The sequence below is a fragment of the Cervus canadensis genome, chromosome 23 (genome assembly GCF_019320065.1).
Source record: "Cervus canadensis isolate Bull #8, Minnesota chromosome 23, ASM1932006v1, whole genome shotgun sequence".
NCBI lineage: Eukaryota > Metazoa > Chordata > Mammalia > Artiodactyla > Cervidae > Cervus > Cervus canadensis.
Genome location: NC_057408.1, coordinates 47,526,018 through 47,540,514, shown reverse-complemented (window position 1 = coordinate 47,540,514; position 14,497 = coordinate 47,526,018). Strand labels below are relative to the sequence as shown.

At 40.7% G+C, this 14,497-nt stretch overlaps 1 protein-coding gene across 3 annotated transcripts in view; it reads left to right on the top strand.

Annotated features, from left to right (window-relative positions):
- The window catches only part of LAMA3 (laminin subunit alpha 3), a 250,485-nt gene that overhangs the window by 197,577 nt on the left and 38,411 nt on the right, over positions 1 to 14,497 (top strand). For all 3 annotated transcript variants that reach the window (XM_043444125.1, XM_043444124.1, XM_043444126.1), the window contains 12 exons: positions 305 to 501; positions 1,918 to 2,034; positions 3,302 to 3,456; positions 3,701 to 3,842; positions 4,672 to 4,774; positions 7,124 to 7,240; positions 7,326 to 7,505; positions 8,329 to 8,471; positions 11,335 to 11,505; positions 13,157 to 13,308; positions 13,464 to 13,626; positions 14,078 to 14,211. In XM_043444125.1, the coding sequence (XP_043300060.1) occupies positions 305 to 501; positions 1,918 to 2,034; positions 3,302 to 3,456; positions 3,701 to 3,842; positions 4,672 to 4,774; positions 7,124 to 7,240; positions 7,326 to 7,505; positions 8,329 to 8,471; positions 11,335 to 11,505; positions 13,157 to 13,308; positions 13,464 to 13,626; positions 14,078 to 14,211 (1,774 nt within the window). The remainder of the gene's footprint in view (positions 1 to 304; positions 502 to 1,917; positions 2,035 to 3,301; positions 3,457 to 3,700; positions 3,843 to 4,671; positions 4,775 to 7,123; positions 7,241 to 7,325; positions 7,506 to 8,328; positions 8,472 to 11,334; positions 11,506 to 13,156; positions 13,309 to 13,463; positions 13,627 to 14,077; positions 14,212 to 14,497) is intronic.

Below are 14,497 nucleotides of genomic sequence, written 5' to 3'. Positions count from 1 at the left end.
ATTTACACTCTGCAAGTTCAGTTCCAGTTCCAAGGCTGAAACCTTGTCACCTAATTTCTCAGGCCATCCATTTTCTTATCTGAAACATGAGATAATCACTGTCTTCATGTGGTTGTCATAAAAGTTAATTGAGACAATGTGTACAGGGCACAACATAACATAAACACTAGCCTCCTTTCTCATTCCCTTGCAAGCTCAAGGAAAACCATGAAGTGAGTAGAAAATCAATTCTTCTGTAGTCTTTATGACTTAGTGTCAATGCACTCATTTCTCAAGTGGAAAACAAAAAGGTGATCTGTTTCAGTGCTGAATCAGATAAGGAGCTGGCTGGAAAACCACCAGGTGGAGAACAATGGATTGGCGAAGAATATACGAGATGCTTTAAATGATTATGAAGCCAAACTCAGTGGCCTCCGTGCTGCTCTACAGGAGGCCAGTGCCCAAGCAAAGCAGGCCACCGGCCTCAACCGAGAAAATGAGAGGGCTTTGGAATCCATCAAGGTGAGGTCATGGTCAGAATCTGCACGGTTTGGTTGAGGACAAGCAAAAGGGAGCAGGGAGCTTTAATGTTAATCAGGTGGCAGAGTCAGGAACCTGTCTGTGTGGGAAACCCTAATCAAAGAGGAACAAGGCATTCAATGCAAAATCAAAGTATCTCTTACTCCTCAACGGCCAGAAGAGTTTCTGAACTTAAACCACAGGGAAAGCAGACCCAATCACTTCACCCCAACTCCTGACTGGTAGAGGACTGGAGGAATAATGCTGCCAAATAGTTGAGAAATTGCTATTGTTATAATTAATTCAAAGTATACAATATATGTTTTAAATAACTGACTTTTTGTGTCGTGTGTGTGTGTGTGTGTGTTAATCACTTAGTTGTGTCTGACTCTTTGCGACCCCATTAACTGTAACCCGCCAGGCTCCTCTCTCCACGGGGATTCTCCAGGCAAGAACACTGGAGTGTGTTGACCTCCTCCAGGGAATCTTCCCAACCCAGGGATCAAACCCAGGTCTCCCATGTTGCAGGTGGATTCTTTACCATTGAGCCAGGGAAGCCCAAGAATACTGGAGTGGGTAGCCTATCCCTTCTCCAGGGGCACATCCTGACCCAGGAATCGAACCAGGGCCTCCTGCATTGCAGCCGGATTCTTTACCAGCTGAGCTACCTGGGAAGCCCAACATAGAACTGACCCACTCCCCCCACCCAAAGAAAGATGAATTTGGTAAAAGAAAATGAATGGTATCTTTGCAGATGGTAGTATGGTTAACTCCCAAAGCCTCTGCAGGTAACACCTCTGTTGGATTACGCCAAGGGGAGGGAGCAGACCCAATTTTATGGATCTCTGAATTCTGGCAGCCTCCACCCTGGTTTCCTAAGGGCTTGTGTGCTTTCTTAGTTAATTTTTTTTTGGCTGCACCATGCAGCATGTGGAATCTTAGTTCCCGGGCCAGGGATTGAACCTGCGTTCCCTGCATCGGAAGTGCAGAGTCTTAATCACTGGACTGCCAGGGAAGTCCTCTTGTGTGCTTTTTTATTGAAATGCCCCTACATCTTCATCAGGACCAGCATGTAGAGTGTACTGATGGTGCTGATTTGCTTAGTTCAACTCCCTCGTCCTGATCCACTAACCAGAGCTTAATTATGCATCCACCTCACTGGCCTGGTTCGCCGTGGTGTAGAAACCTCCTCCAATGCAACAACAGTTGTTTCGTTGGCATGTAGCTTGTGGAAACTTTGACAACACCTCCACACGACAAGTTGAACTGATGTCTCATGACTTAGGAGTTGCCTAGATGATCTTTAAGTTCAAGAAGACATTTTGACTCTGAAATTACCTCTATGCTGTTGTCCAATAAATATGCCTGTGCCTTCTGACAATATATCATGCAGCTCACAGATCTTCTTTTTCTCTGCAGAGACAAGTTAAAGAAATGAATTCCCTCCAGAGTGACTTCACCAAGCGTCTAGCCACGGCAGATTCTTCCTTAATGCAAACTAATATTGTCCTGCAATTGATGAAGAAAAGCCATGAGGTAGAGGCAAAAACTTGTTTTCTAGAAACTCGAAAAGCATTTAAATTACCTTTTGAGGAACTTATGAGATAGGCTAAACATTTTTTCCCTCAAATATATGTCTTTAGATGGAAGAAAATATACCAAAATGTTAACAGCGGTTGTCCCTTAGGGGAGGGGTGAATGATGTGTCTTCTTTTTTTTTCTCCCAAACTTTAAACTTTTTATCTTGCATTGGGGTATAGCTGGTTAAGAATGCGGTAGTAGTTTCAGGTGAAAAGCGAAGGGACTCAGCCATTCATACACATGTATCCATTCTCCCCCTACCCACCTCCATCCAGGCTGGCAGGTAACATTGAGCAGAGTTCCATGTCTTTGCTGGTTATCCACTGTAAATAAAGCAGTGTGTACATGACCACCCCAAAGTCCCTAAGCATCCTTTCCCCCCAGCAACCATAAGTTTGTTTTATATCTATTTGCCTATCTAGCTACCTAATTTGCCTGCAATAAGTGAACATTACTTTTGTAATAAAAACAAATTGTGCTAGCATTTTTTAAATATCATTTTCACCAATGAGATGAATAAGGTCTGAGGAGCTAATATAAAACAAAAAAAGTGACTCTAGTTGATGACACTGTATTGTATAACTGAAATTTGTTACAAAAGTAGAATTTAAATCTTCTCACCTTTACCCCCACCCCCAAAGAAAGTAAGAGCATAAAATATGAGGTGATTGATGTGTTAACTCGGTGGGGGGAAATCCTTTCACAGTGTATACATATATCCAATCATCATTCTGTACACTTTAAATATCTCACAATTTTATGTCACTTATACCTTCTTGAAGCTGAAAAGCAATTAAAAATAAAATAAATCAGGCATGCATTAATTAACAGAAGACATTTAGGACTGGTAAAAGACTGGCAATATTTCTCAGAAACCCACTGGGCATTTTAAAAATATATTTTATGATCACTGTTTCTAAATCAGAAAAAATGTTTAGGTTTAGTACCACGATACACTAAGGATAATGATGTGCTTTTATAAAATTCATCAAAGTGGGTATCCACCATATGGAAAATGCTCAAAATGGTAGTGAAACTTGGGAGAATATTCACAGTGCCACTGTGTGAAGTAACCAGGGAGTAATTGCTGTGGTGAATGGGCTCAGGAAACAATTTCTCATTGTTACTTCCTGGAAACCTCATTTATGACAGAGTTCAAGAAAATGGCATATCTGTGCTTTGCTTAACTTGACACTATCTCTTGTTTACTTGGAAAATACAGGAGTATGAAAAATTAGCAGTCACTTTAAATGAAGCAAGACACGAACTGAGTGACAAAGTGAGAGAACTTTCCAGATCGGCCAGCAGAGCATCTCTGGTGGAGGAGGCAGAGAGGCACTCGCAGTCCCTCCAGGAGCTGGCCAAGCAGCTGGAGGAGTGAGTGGGCCGCCTGGGGGTCTGACCACAGGGGCTGCTGGAGCCTGGTAGGAAGTACGGACCAGGGTGGGGGGCGGCACCCAGGGCCCAGGTCCGAACCCAACTGATTCCCAGCTGCATCTTTGGAGCAGAGCCTCGGAGCCCACAGCCCCGAATCTCCATCAGCCAAATGAATGGGGAGGTAAGGGGGCTTGGCTGCAGGCAGAGGCCCCAGCTGGAGCCCTCCTCCCGTACCATTTTCCAGGATCAAGAGGAACGCCAGTGGGGATGAGCTGGTGCGCTGTGCCGTGGACGCTGCCACCGCCTACGAGAACATCCTCAACGCCATCAAAGCGGCCGAGGATGCGGCCGACAAGGCCACCACTGCATCTGAGGCTGCTCTCCAGGTGGGCATCTGCCGTGACACCTTCTCTCAGCACACTCTGGAGATGACTCACTTTTCTGTTTTCTTTCTGTGTGCACCAGGGAATGGGAAAAAACAAAGCTTATTTTAGATCAGAATTTGTTATGTAGAATAGACTTGCCCTTGCTCTGTCATTTCTGTATTTACTTGGCTTTTGGATAAACATAGCCCAGTATTCAAAATCATTTGTAAAACCAGATAATAATCACCCTGATTATTGATTTTGAACCATGAAAGTATTATACCCTGATTCTTACCAGGTATGCTTTTAAGCTGTGTGATCAGGTATCAACATTTACCAAAGAAGAGATTTTTGTACACAATTTGAGAACCATTTATTTCCTGTCCTTTGTCATTCACCTGGGCGTGTCTGTGGATCCTATGGGATCTGAAATGCATTATATAATAGGCCTATATCTAAAAATAAAGAACAAGTTATTAACTATGAGAGAATTAGTGAACAGACTTCTTGGAAGGTTGAAGATTTTTAATCTCCCAAAGATTAAAAGCCTAAAAGTAATTCAGCTTTGTCCTCTATCATTGCAGAGGGCATTGTACAAGTGACAGTGAGAAAGTGAGAAGGTATCACATAATTTATCATTATGTCGACAGTGATGGGTCCACCTCCCCAAGCCACAAATGTCTACCTAGAGCCCTAACTGTAGCTTTTAAGGAACAGTCTTTTTAAACCTCTGCCTTACCTTCTAGCCTCATTCTTTAAACATTAAAGATAAAGGCTAGGATGAAAACTCTTACTCCATATTTCCTAATGTATGTATCACATTTAAGACTGACAAATGCTTTGCTTTCAGACAGTAATAAAGGAAGATCTTCCAAGAAAAGCGAAAACTCTGAGTTCCAGCAGCGATAAACTGTTAAACGAAGCCAAGATAACACAGCAGAAGCTACAGCAAGGTATGGAAGGGGTAGCTGTTGGGGGCTGGGATTGTCAAGGGCTTGGAAACAATCTATGAGACCAGGAGCAAATGCACTTCTTGAATCTCAGTGTCCTTGTAGGTGATACTTTGTAAATTCATTGATTTGATGTTTCTACCCTTCTCAGGTGGTGCTAGTGGTAAAGAATCCGCCTGCCCATGCAGGAGATGCAAGAGATATAGGTTCCATCCCTGGATTGGGAAGATCCCCTAGAGAAGGAAATGTCAACCCAATCCAGTGTTCTTGCCTGGAAAATCCCATGGACAGAGGAGCCTGGTGGGCTACAATCCATGGGGTCACAGAGTCAGACACGACTTTGCAACTGACTACCACCAGCCGATATTCTAACATAAGTCAAGTTAACTAGAGTCTCATGAATATAAATAAATCTTGAGACTGATAGGCTTGTTTGGGTCTGGCCGTGGGTTTGGGAGAGGGGATTCTTCATTTAATCCCATATGCACATAGCATTGGGGACCCACGTAGCTTTGAGGTGGGTACAGTGCTGCTGTCTTATTTAAGGCCCAGATAAGTAGTTTCAAGTCATTAGATCAACTGCTTCAAAATTTCTTAAGCCCTAAAATCTTAGTAAGTAAAAGCACGAAAAATCACTACCATTGTGAAATATATGAGGATTTTAAAAGTTTTGCCTTTGAATTTTTCCGTTTATTTAATTTGATTTAAAAAAAATTAAACCATCTCAATCTCACCAAATTCCTGTGTTCAGAAAATGCTGACCCTTGATTTTCTCTGGTCTGCTGTGGTCATTCATAGCTGAACAACTATCTCAGCTCATAGTCCTCATTCACCTTCTTAATCCTTTCAAAGTGATTAGATACCCTCTACTGGTAAATAAATACATTTATTTATCATTTTCAAAAATTAAAATGAAAAATAAATATGAAAACATGAAAAAGAAAATACAAAAAAATATGTAGTCTGCCTAGCACATTTCAAAAATTAAAATTTCCTGGTATGACACCTGTTGTCTTTACAAAATTTGAGCTAAAAGGTGATCTGTGTTTTTGAAAGGATTAGGATGTTAACTACATTGTTATTTAAACCAGTCCTGGAATCACAGTTTAAGCCATATGTCATCAGCTCGATATTAAAGCATTCACTGGTCGTTTTCTATGACCCCCAAGGGGCAATATTATCAGCTAGAAATGCCTGTAAGCTTTGTTCCTTTCACTGAATATGTCCTTGAATGTGTCAGTTTGGAAATGAATGGAAACGGTGCCTGCTCTGTGTGTGTGTGTTTGCTTTAGTGGGGCTGTCTCAACAACATTCCTTTACTCTTTTTTTAAAAAGGCAGTTTATTTATTTATGACTGAGCTGGGTCTTTGTGGTTGCTCGGGCTTTCTCTAGTGGAGAGCAGGGGACTGCTCGTAGTTGCCGTGTGCAGGCTTATTGCGGTGGCTTCTCTTCTTGGCGGGCATGGGCTCTCGGGCACTCGGGTTTCAGGCGTCATGGCACATGCTCCCAGTAGCTGCGGCTCCCAAGCTCTGGAGCACAGGTCAGTAGTTGCTCCTCGGCATGTGGGCTCTTCCTGCATCAGGAATCAAACCCCTGTTTCTTGCGTTGGGAGGTGGACTCTTTACCACTGAGCCACCAGGAAAGCCCAATATTCCTTCACTCTTGACTGAAGGGGCATCCCTTATGCATTATTCATTCATTAATTTATTCATACATGCATTCCCTTGTTCCATAAATACGTACTAATATTAAACCCCGAAGAGTGCCAGACATGGCATCATGCCCTGGACACAGCAGTGAGTAAGACAGACACATCCCTTTCCTTGGGTGGCTGTTGTATCTCAGTTGGTAAAGAGTCTGCTTACAATTCAGGAGACCTGGTTTCAATTCCTGAGTCTGGAAGATCCCCTGGAGAGGGAAATAGAAACCCACTCTAGTATTCTTGCCTGGAGAATCCCATGGACAGAGGAGCCCGGTAGACTACCGTCCATGAGGTCGCAGGAGTCTGACATGACTTAGCGACTAGACCACCACCAGCATCCCTTTCCTTTACTAAGCAGATACTTTTGCCCTGAGCAGAGCGTAAGTTAAGTCTTCCCTTGAGTTGGTAGGCCTTTCCCTTTCTTCATGTGCATTTCCAAGGAGCCTGGTACCACAGGCTCTGTATGCTCCTGGCCTCTATAATGGAGGAGCTGGGGGTCTGGTCTAGGAGCAAGCAGTGGGTATCTTGGGGATGACCCCTAAGATGCAAGTCTGCTCAGTGCTGTGAAGACCCTGGCTACTTCAGTGTCTGCCAGTACCCGTGGAGGATCAAGATCTTTAGGCTAATTGCCTCTTCCTACTTTATTTCAGAAATCAGCCCAGCTATCAACAACCTGCAGCAAACACTGAAAACTATGACCGTTCAGAAAGGCCTGATAGACACCAATCTTACCAGCATCCGAGGTGATCTTCATGGAATACAGAGAGGTCAGCCGCCCCCTAACCCACTGGACTTGTCTTCTTTTGTCAGAGATTTTAGAGACTGACACCTCCCTGTTTGTATGTGCCTTAGATGACATCGATGGCATAATCAATAGTGCAAAGAGCCTGGTCAGAAACGCCAATGATATCACAAATGAGGTCCTAGATGGGCTCAACCCCATTCAGACAGATGTGGAAAGAATTAAGGATACCTATGGGAGCACCCAGAGCGAAGACTTCAACAAGGCTCTCAGTGATGCGGATAATTCAGGTAGCAGGTGTTCTCTGGCCAGGACGTATTATCCATTTTCTCCATCATTATGTGCTTTGGTCTGTTGTAATTTCTCCCCAGTAAAATCTGATCTTAGAAATTAAAATATTAAGAAACAACTTCACATGATCCATTCAAAGACATATGGCTATTCTGTTAATTAAAAGGACCAAGTAGGACTTTGGAGGAGCCAAGGTGATTGGCAGTGGAAAGAATCAGAACATGTGAAATTTCTTTTTTTTTTTTTTTTTGTGAAATTTCTTAAAAATTTTTATTGACTTAAATAATTTTGCCTATGTCACACATGATTAGAAAAAAAACCTGTACGCTTTGAAAAAAATTCATGAAATATTGCTGTTGATTTTCCCTTTTATAGAGTGGAGATATAGTCTTTGAATCATGAACACTTGAATTATGATTAATATTAAAGATCAAAGAGGAAAGATTTATTTATTTTTTAATTGAAGGATAATTACAATGTTATGTTGGTTTGTGCCATATATCAACATAGATCAGCCATCGGTATAATGGCTACCTATTTCAAGGGGAGGTTCCCTCCCCCTTGAAAGATTTACTTTTATAGTGTCAAGAAAGATGATTTGATATCCAGAATAAAATCTATGATGTATTTACATATTATATATAGAAATATGTGTAACATATATTTCTATAATAGAGAAAAAATATTACCTGATCTGAGTCATCCTATCCAATGTGTGGGACCCAGTCATACCACTTGACAAATACAATCCACGAGAACATCTCTATTTAACTTTTTCTCAACTCACAATGATAAATTTCTATTTTGTAATCTCACCAACAGTGAAGAAATTAACCAACAAACTGCCTGATCTTTTGAGTAAAATTGAAAGTATCAACCAACAGCTGTTGCCACTGGGCAACATCTCTGACAACGTGGACCGCATACGGGAACTAATTCAGCAGGCCAGAGATGCCGCAAATAAGGTGGGTGTGCCCCTCATTGCCAGACACCAAGGCTCATTCTTTGATAAGTTACTCTATTCATTAAGTGAAAGATGCCTAGGTACTCAAGAATTGGTTGTCTTTCTTGCCCAAATTCTTTGGGTTCTCCCCATGTGAAAGTTCATTTCCTCCCATCATCTTTCAGAAGTTCACATCATCTTCATCCACTAAATGACCTGGTATGCCTGGGACAGTGGTTTCCTTTCCACTGGCTTATGCAGGCAGGCTCTAGGCAGTAAAGTGTTATTGGAAGTTCAAGTAAGGGTTCTGTGATCAGAACGTGCCGATATGATACTGCACAAGCCCTATCTTCTCACGGTGACTCGGAAATTGTAGGATCCACTTTTAGTGAGGATGGAGGAGTGGTTCCTGCCCACATGGGCAGTGTTCTGAATATGAGATTACAGCAGTTTTCCTTCATTGGGAAGTTGTGTCAACCTTTCTTCTAATTTTAATCTGACATTATTTACTTGAATTTCTGACACTTCTCTCCCAATTTGTTTTATCCTAAAATAATGTAAATGAAATATTTTGTATTTTTCAGCCAACTCCCTATGAGATATTTGGAAATAAGTGGGATGGAAACCAAGTCAGAATATCATTGCCTCTGAGGCACCATGGGTGATTTCTAGGCTTATATTCCTTACTTTGAGCCTCAAAATCTGCCTTTTCTTTTAAGAGAGAGAACTTCCAACACAAAACCTTTAGCAGAACAGCAAAGAGTCTAAGGCACAGTTTGGCAGACAACACCCTCTTCGTACCCATACACGTCTTATAAAAAGCAAATGGAAAAGAGTGTGCTTCTAGCTTTTGCCTCTCTCTGTTCAGCCACTAATTTAATGCACAAAATATGAAGTGTATAAATAGCGCAGAGGTATAGAGCTGATAACCAAGGCAGACTGCCTTGCTTTTATGTTTTCCGATATTTATTTATTTGACTGCATCGGGTCTTAGTTGCTGCATGTAGGATCTTCACTGCAGCGTGGCTTTCTCTCTATTTGTAGCATGTGAGCTTAGTTGCTCTGAGGCATGCGGGCTCTTAGTTCTCCAACCAGGGACTGAAGCTGCGTCCCCTGCATTGGAAGGTGGATTCTTAACTACTGGACCACCAGGGAAGTCCCCAGACTGCCTTGTCTTGATCCCTGCTCTGTCACTTACAAAGCTAAGACTAGTTTCAGTTCATAGATAGATAATATTTCATAAAAATATTAAAGCACACATGAGAAGCTATGTGGGAATCCAGATCCAGGGTAGCGGTGACCTCTGAGAAGGGAGAGGCAGCTAGGACTAGGGTGGGCTATATAATGGGCTTCAATTATAACAGTCACATGTAATTTCTTAAGATGGCCATGTGTATGCAGGTATATTCTCTATTTTTGTGTGTTCATGAAATGTTTTCTTAATTAAAAATTTTTTTTTAATGAGCAAGAGTTTTCCAAGTGACAAAAGCAGAAAGGCATGCCACAGACTCAGGATGTGTGTAGTGTATGAAGGGCAGAGGGTGAGTAGAAGAGACAGGTGTAAGCACCTTGGAGTGAATGCAGCTCAGGCATCTCTAAGCACCCCTGCCTGATGCCTGCATAGACAGGGTCCTCCGTAAATACATGCTTGGGAAATGAAATGTAGAGGTGGTGTAAGTATCATTTCTAGAGTTATTCTTTAGGTAGTTAGAGAATATCTATTTTCTGTGTTTTAATGCAGGGCTACCCAAGGGGATCCACAGACCAGAGCTGGTCAGACGTTTGTTACTGCTTCATTATATATAAGTACAAAATTGAGAGTAAAGGCTTAGAAGCTTTCAGTAACTTGAATTGCTTCAATATCCCAGAATGGGATCAGTAAGCTTATATTTTGCACACTTTCTTCATTTCATTTTTCTAGTATTTAAGTTTTCGTATATTTTACAAAAGTATTGGTCCAGGGCAGATAACAGGGGAAAAAAATGGTCCTTTACCCTGAATTTAAGAAGCACGTTCTAGAGAGCCTTGATGCACTTATTTTTAAGGACTGGGTGCCTATAATAAATGCAACCAGAACATGTAATATATTAATGAGAAATGATTCCTTAAAGAGTTAATTCTTTAAAAAAAAAATTTTGATGTATTATACATCGACTATATCATACTGAATGCTTCCATACAGATTAGCTCATTTGCACAAAAACCTTCTGGGGCTGGAATAATAGTAATTATTATTAATGTTATATATTAATAGGGCTATAATACATATTAACAGGGTTAATTTAATATTAATATTATAACCCTATTACTAATTTTATATATAATTAGAGTATATTATAATATATAATATTATTACTAATAGGATCATGATATTATATTAATCCTATTAATATGTATTATAACCCTAATTATATATAATTCCCTATATTACAATTATATTATGTATTATATAATATTTATATTATATATTATGTATCATATTATGTGTCATGTTATACTATATGTAAAACCTCATTATTATAATACATTAATATATTATGATGATGGTGGTGGTATTATTATGACATTAATATGGCTAATATTATATTAATATTATAACCATAATAATGATGGTAATAATTTACTATAATGATTATTGTTGCTGGCACAGACAACAGAGTGCACCTTCCAAAGACCCTTGGCTCGCAGGCAGGAAGAACAGGAGGGCTTTACTCCCTGACTCCTGGAGCGGCTGCCTGAGTGTAGACTCCAGGCCTAGGGGACAGCTATACATCTTCACTCCCTGTTGTAGCCACTTGGGAGCAGCTACAGTCAGAAGCCTCCACCCCGAGCTCCCCACCTTTCTCCCCTGGACCAGCTAACACCGTGGATCTGGTCGCTCGCAGGTCGCTGTCCCCATGAGATTCAACGGTAGATCTGGAGTTGAAGTCCGGCTGCCAAATGACCTGGAAGACTTGAAAGGATACACATCTCTTTCTTTGTTTCTCCAAAGACCTGAATCAACAGAAAGTGGTGGGACCGAGAATATGTTTGTGATGTACCTCGGAAATAAAGATGTAAGTGTTGCTCTGACATTTCTCTGGTTTTTAAAACAGAATATGGCTTTTGAGGTGCTTGACACAGCCATGTCACTGCCATGCCAATGGCAGGAGATCCCTCTGCCTCTGATGGCTCCATGGGAGATCTCTCATCAATTTAAAGTTGTTTTTGGAGGCGGGGATCTAGAAGCCTTGCCAGATGGGCCCAGCATGTGAGCACATGTGTGTGTCCACCTGAGCACGTCCATACCTGGGGCTGAAGATCAGCACCCTCTCCTCTCAACCAGGAAGCAGTATCAAGGCTTTCTGGAGATCAGGGCAGCTCTTCCTCACTGCTCTGGACTCGGTCCTCTTCTCAGGGCGCCCAGCCGCAGACACTCCCATGTCTCTGGGGTGGGGACCCTCTGTGAATGAGGCCTGGAGAGAAATTAAGCCTCTCCTGCCTCATTAGTGAGAAATCCAATTGCTTCAATGCTATAATTCTAAATTCTTTAAACCACCACTGTTATAGATATTTTAAGCAGTTTATTTTAGCTTTTAATTCCTCCTCTTAAAATATATCTCTTCCACGTAAGTGTCAGAGGAACAGGTAATCACTGACTAGGTTATTTATACATGAATGGAAAAGAAATGGGCATCCCAGGTGGCTCAGTGGTAAAGAATCTGCCTACCAGAGCAGGAGATGCAAGAGATGCGGGTTTGATCCCTGGGTCAGGAAGATCCCCTGGAGAAGGAAATGGCAACCCACTCCAGTATTCTTCCCTGGGAGATCCCACGGACAGAGGAGCCTTGCAGAATATAGTCCCTGAGATCACAAAGAGTCGGCCACTACTGGGAGACTGAACACATACGCATGGAAAAGAAATGCCTGAAGTCTGTCTGGTTCTTGAAAATTCTGGGCAGTTAGCAAATTGTTGGCCGTCACTAGTGGACATTGTATTTAAGGATTCCTAAAATCAGCACTGTTGTTGGTGACTCATTCATGCTTCAAGGATTGGGGATTTATTTGTAACTTTCTTATGACTCTTTGCTTTGTATTATGGCAGAATGCACATGACTTTATTCCTTCAACAAATATATGATATATCTACTATGTGCCACACCCTGTATTTATGTAAACAAAAATTTGTTTCTTCAATGTACTTAATGTATACTTAAAACAGGTTAAAATAGTAAATTTCATGTTATGTATATTTTACTGCAGTTTTCAAAAATTTGTTTTTACCTTAAGGTGCTCACATTCTAACAGGGAAGAAAGATCCATACACAGCTGACATGATAACATAGAGCGAACAAGCATGCCCAGAGTATTGCAGGGACCTTGTATGGCATAGGAAGAACATAAATGGCTTATCTTCCTTCCCAGAATGAAATTGAATGGCAACCTGAGCCCGTATCTGGTTCATCTTTATGTCAGGTGCTTGGCAAATACTTGCAGATTGAGCGAATGGAGGAGTGGATAAATGAATGCCCTCCTGATAACATGAGCAAAGACAGCCCAGACATTGTTAATTAACTGTGCTGTCTGTATTATTTTATACCAGAATGTACCTCATTCATTCTGTCTGCCCTGGGCTGACTAAATGAAAGCTGTTAGCTATTTGAAATGCATCCTCTGGGGATGGTGAGTTCAGAGAATACAGTATGTGAAATGCTTTGGTGTCTGCAGGCCTCCAGGGACTACATCGGCATGGCTGTTGTAAACGGCCAGCTCACATGCGTCTACAACCTGGGAGAGGATGAGACTGAACTCCAGGTGGACCAGACCTTGACCGAGAGCAAAACTCAGGAGGCGGTGATGGACCGGGTGAAATTCCAGAGGTATGAGTCTGATTATAGCTCTTTGGTAATCTGACCTACGGTCACCAAACTTTAATTTTATATTGCTGAACCCCCATTAAGTACTTTAGCTTTGATTTATTTCATCTCCTCATAAATCTTTTACAACTTTATTGTCTGACTTATTTTTTAAACAGAATTTATCAGTTTGCAAGGCTTAATTACACCCTAAAAGCCACCTCCAGTAAACCAGAAACACATCAATTCCATGACATGGATAGTGGGAATAGCAACACACTTCTCAATTTGGATCCTGAAAATGTTGTGTTCTATGTTGGAGGTTACCCATCTGATTTTAGAGTAAGTTTGAATGTTATTTCACCGAATGGAAATATTTAAAATTTAATTTGGCATAATGATGTTTTAATCAGTTATATATAAAATGGATTTAATGATATATTCTTAATGCATCTATAGTGATAATTACTAAACTTATTGAATTCTTTTTTTTTAAACTTATTGAATTCTTTTATATGCAGTGATCTAGGCTTAGGTGTATAATTTAAATAAGCATCATTATCATTCCTATTTCACAGATGACAAAACTGAAACAGAGATCAGTTTCTTCAAAACTTGCCGAGGATCAGACAGCTAGAAAACAGCGAAGCCAGGGCATCTGTCTTCAGGGTCCATATGCTCACCCCTATGCTATATTGATGGTTAAAAGTGATAGAGTTAAACTATTTCTCAGTCAACCTGATCATTGTCCTTTGTTCAATTAGTAAAAACTTTTTTGTTGTTTTTTTTTCAGCCTCCTAGTAGACTGAGATTCCCTGCATACAAAGGTTGTATTGAATTAGATGACCTCAATGAAAATGTTCTGAGCTTGTACAACTTCAAAAAGACTTTCAATCTCAACACAACAGAAGTGGAGCCTTGTAGAAGGTAAATAAAACCTAGAAGCTGGTGTCTCTCTGTGATTTTGCAGTCATATAGCATAAAAAGCATATGTAATTTATACTTAAGGAATACAAATTAAATAAGGAAAAGTATTTTCGTTATTCATATCAAATATTAAATGGACAGAATTTTCTTGATTTTGAAAAAAATAAATCTTCAGTTTTTGGTGCCTCCTACCACAAAATATTCAGCATTAGATGGTGCCTAATTTAGGGCACAAACTATTTATTTTACTGTAAACTTTTTCAAAAGTAAAACAGTAGTCCATAAA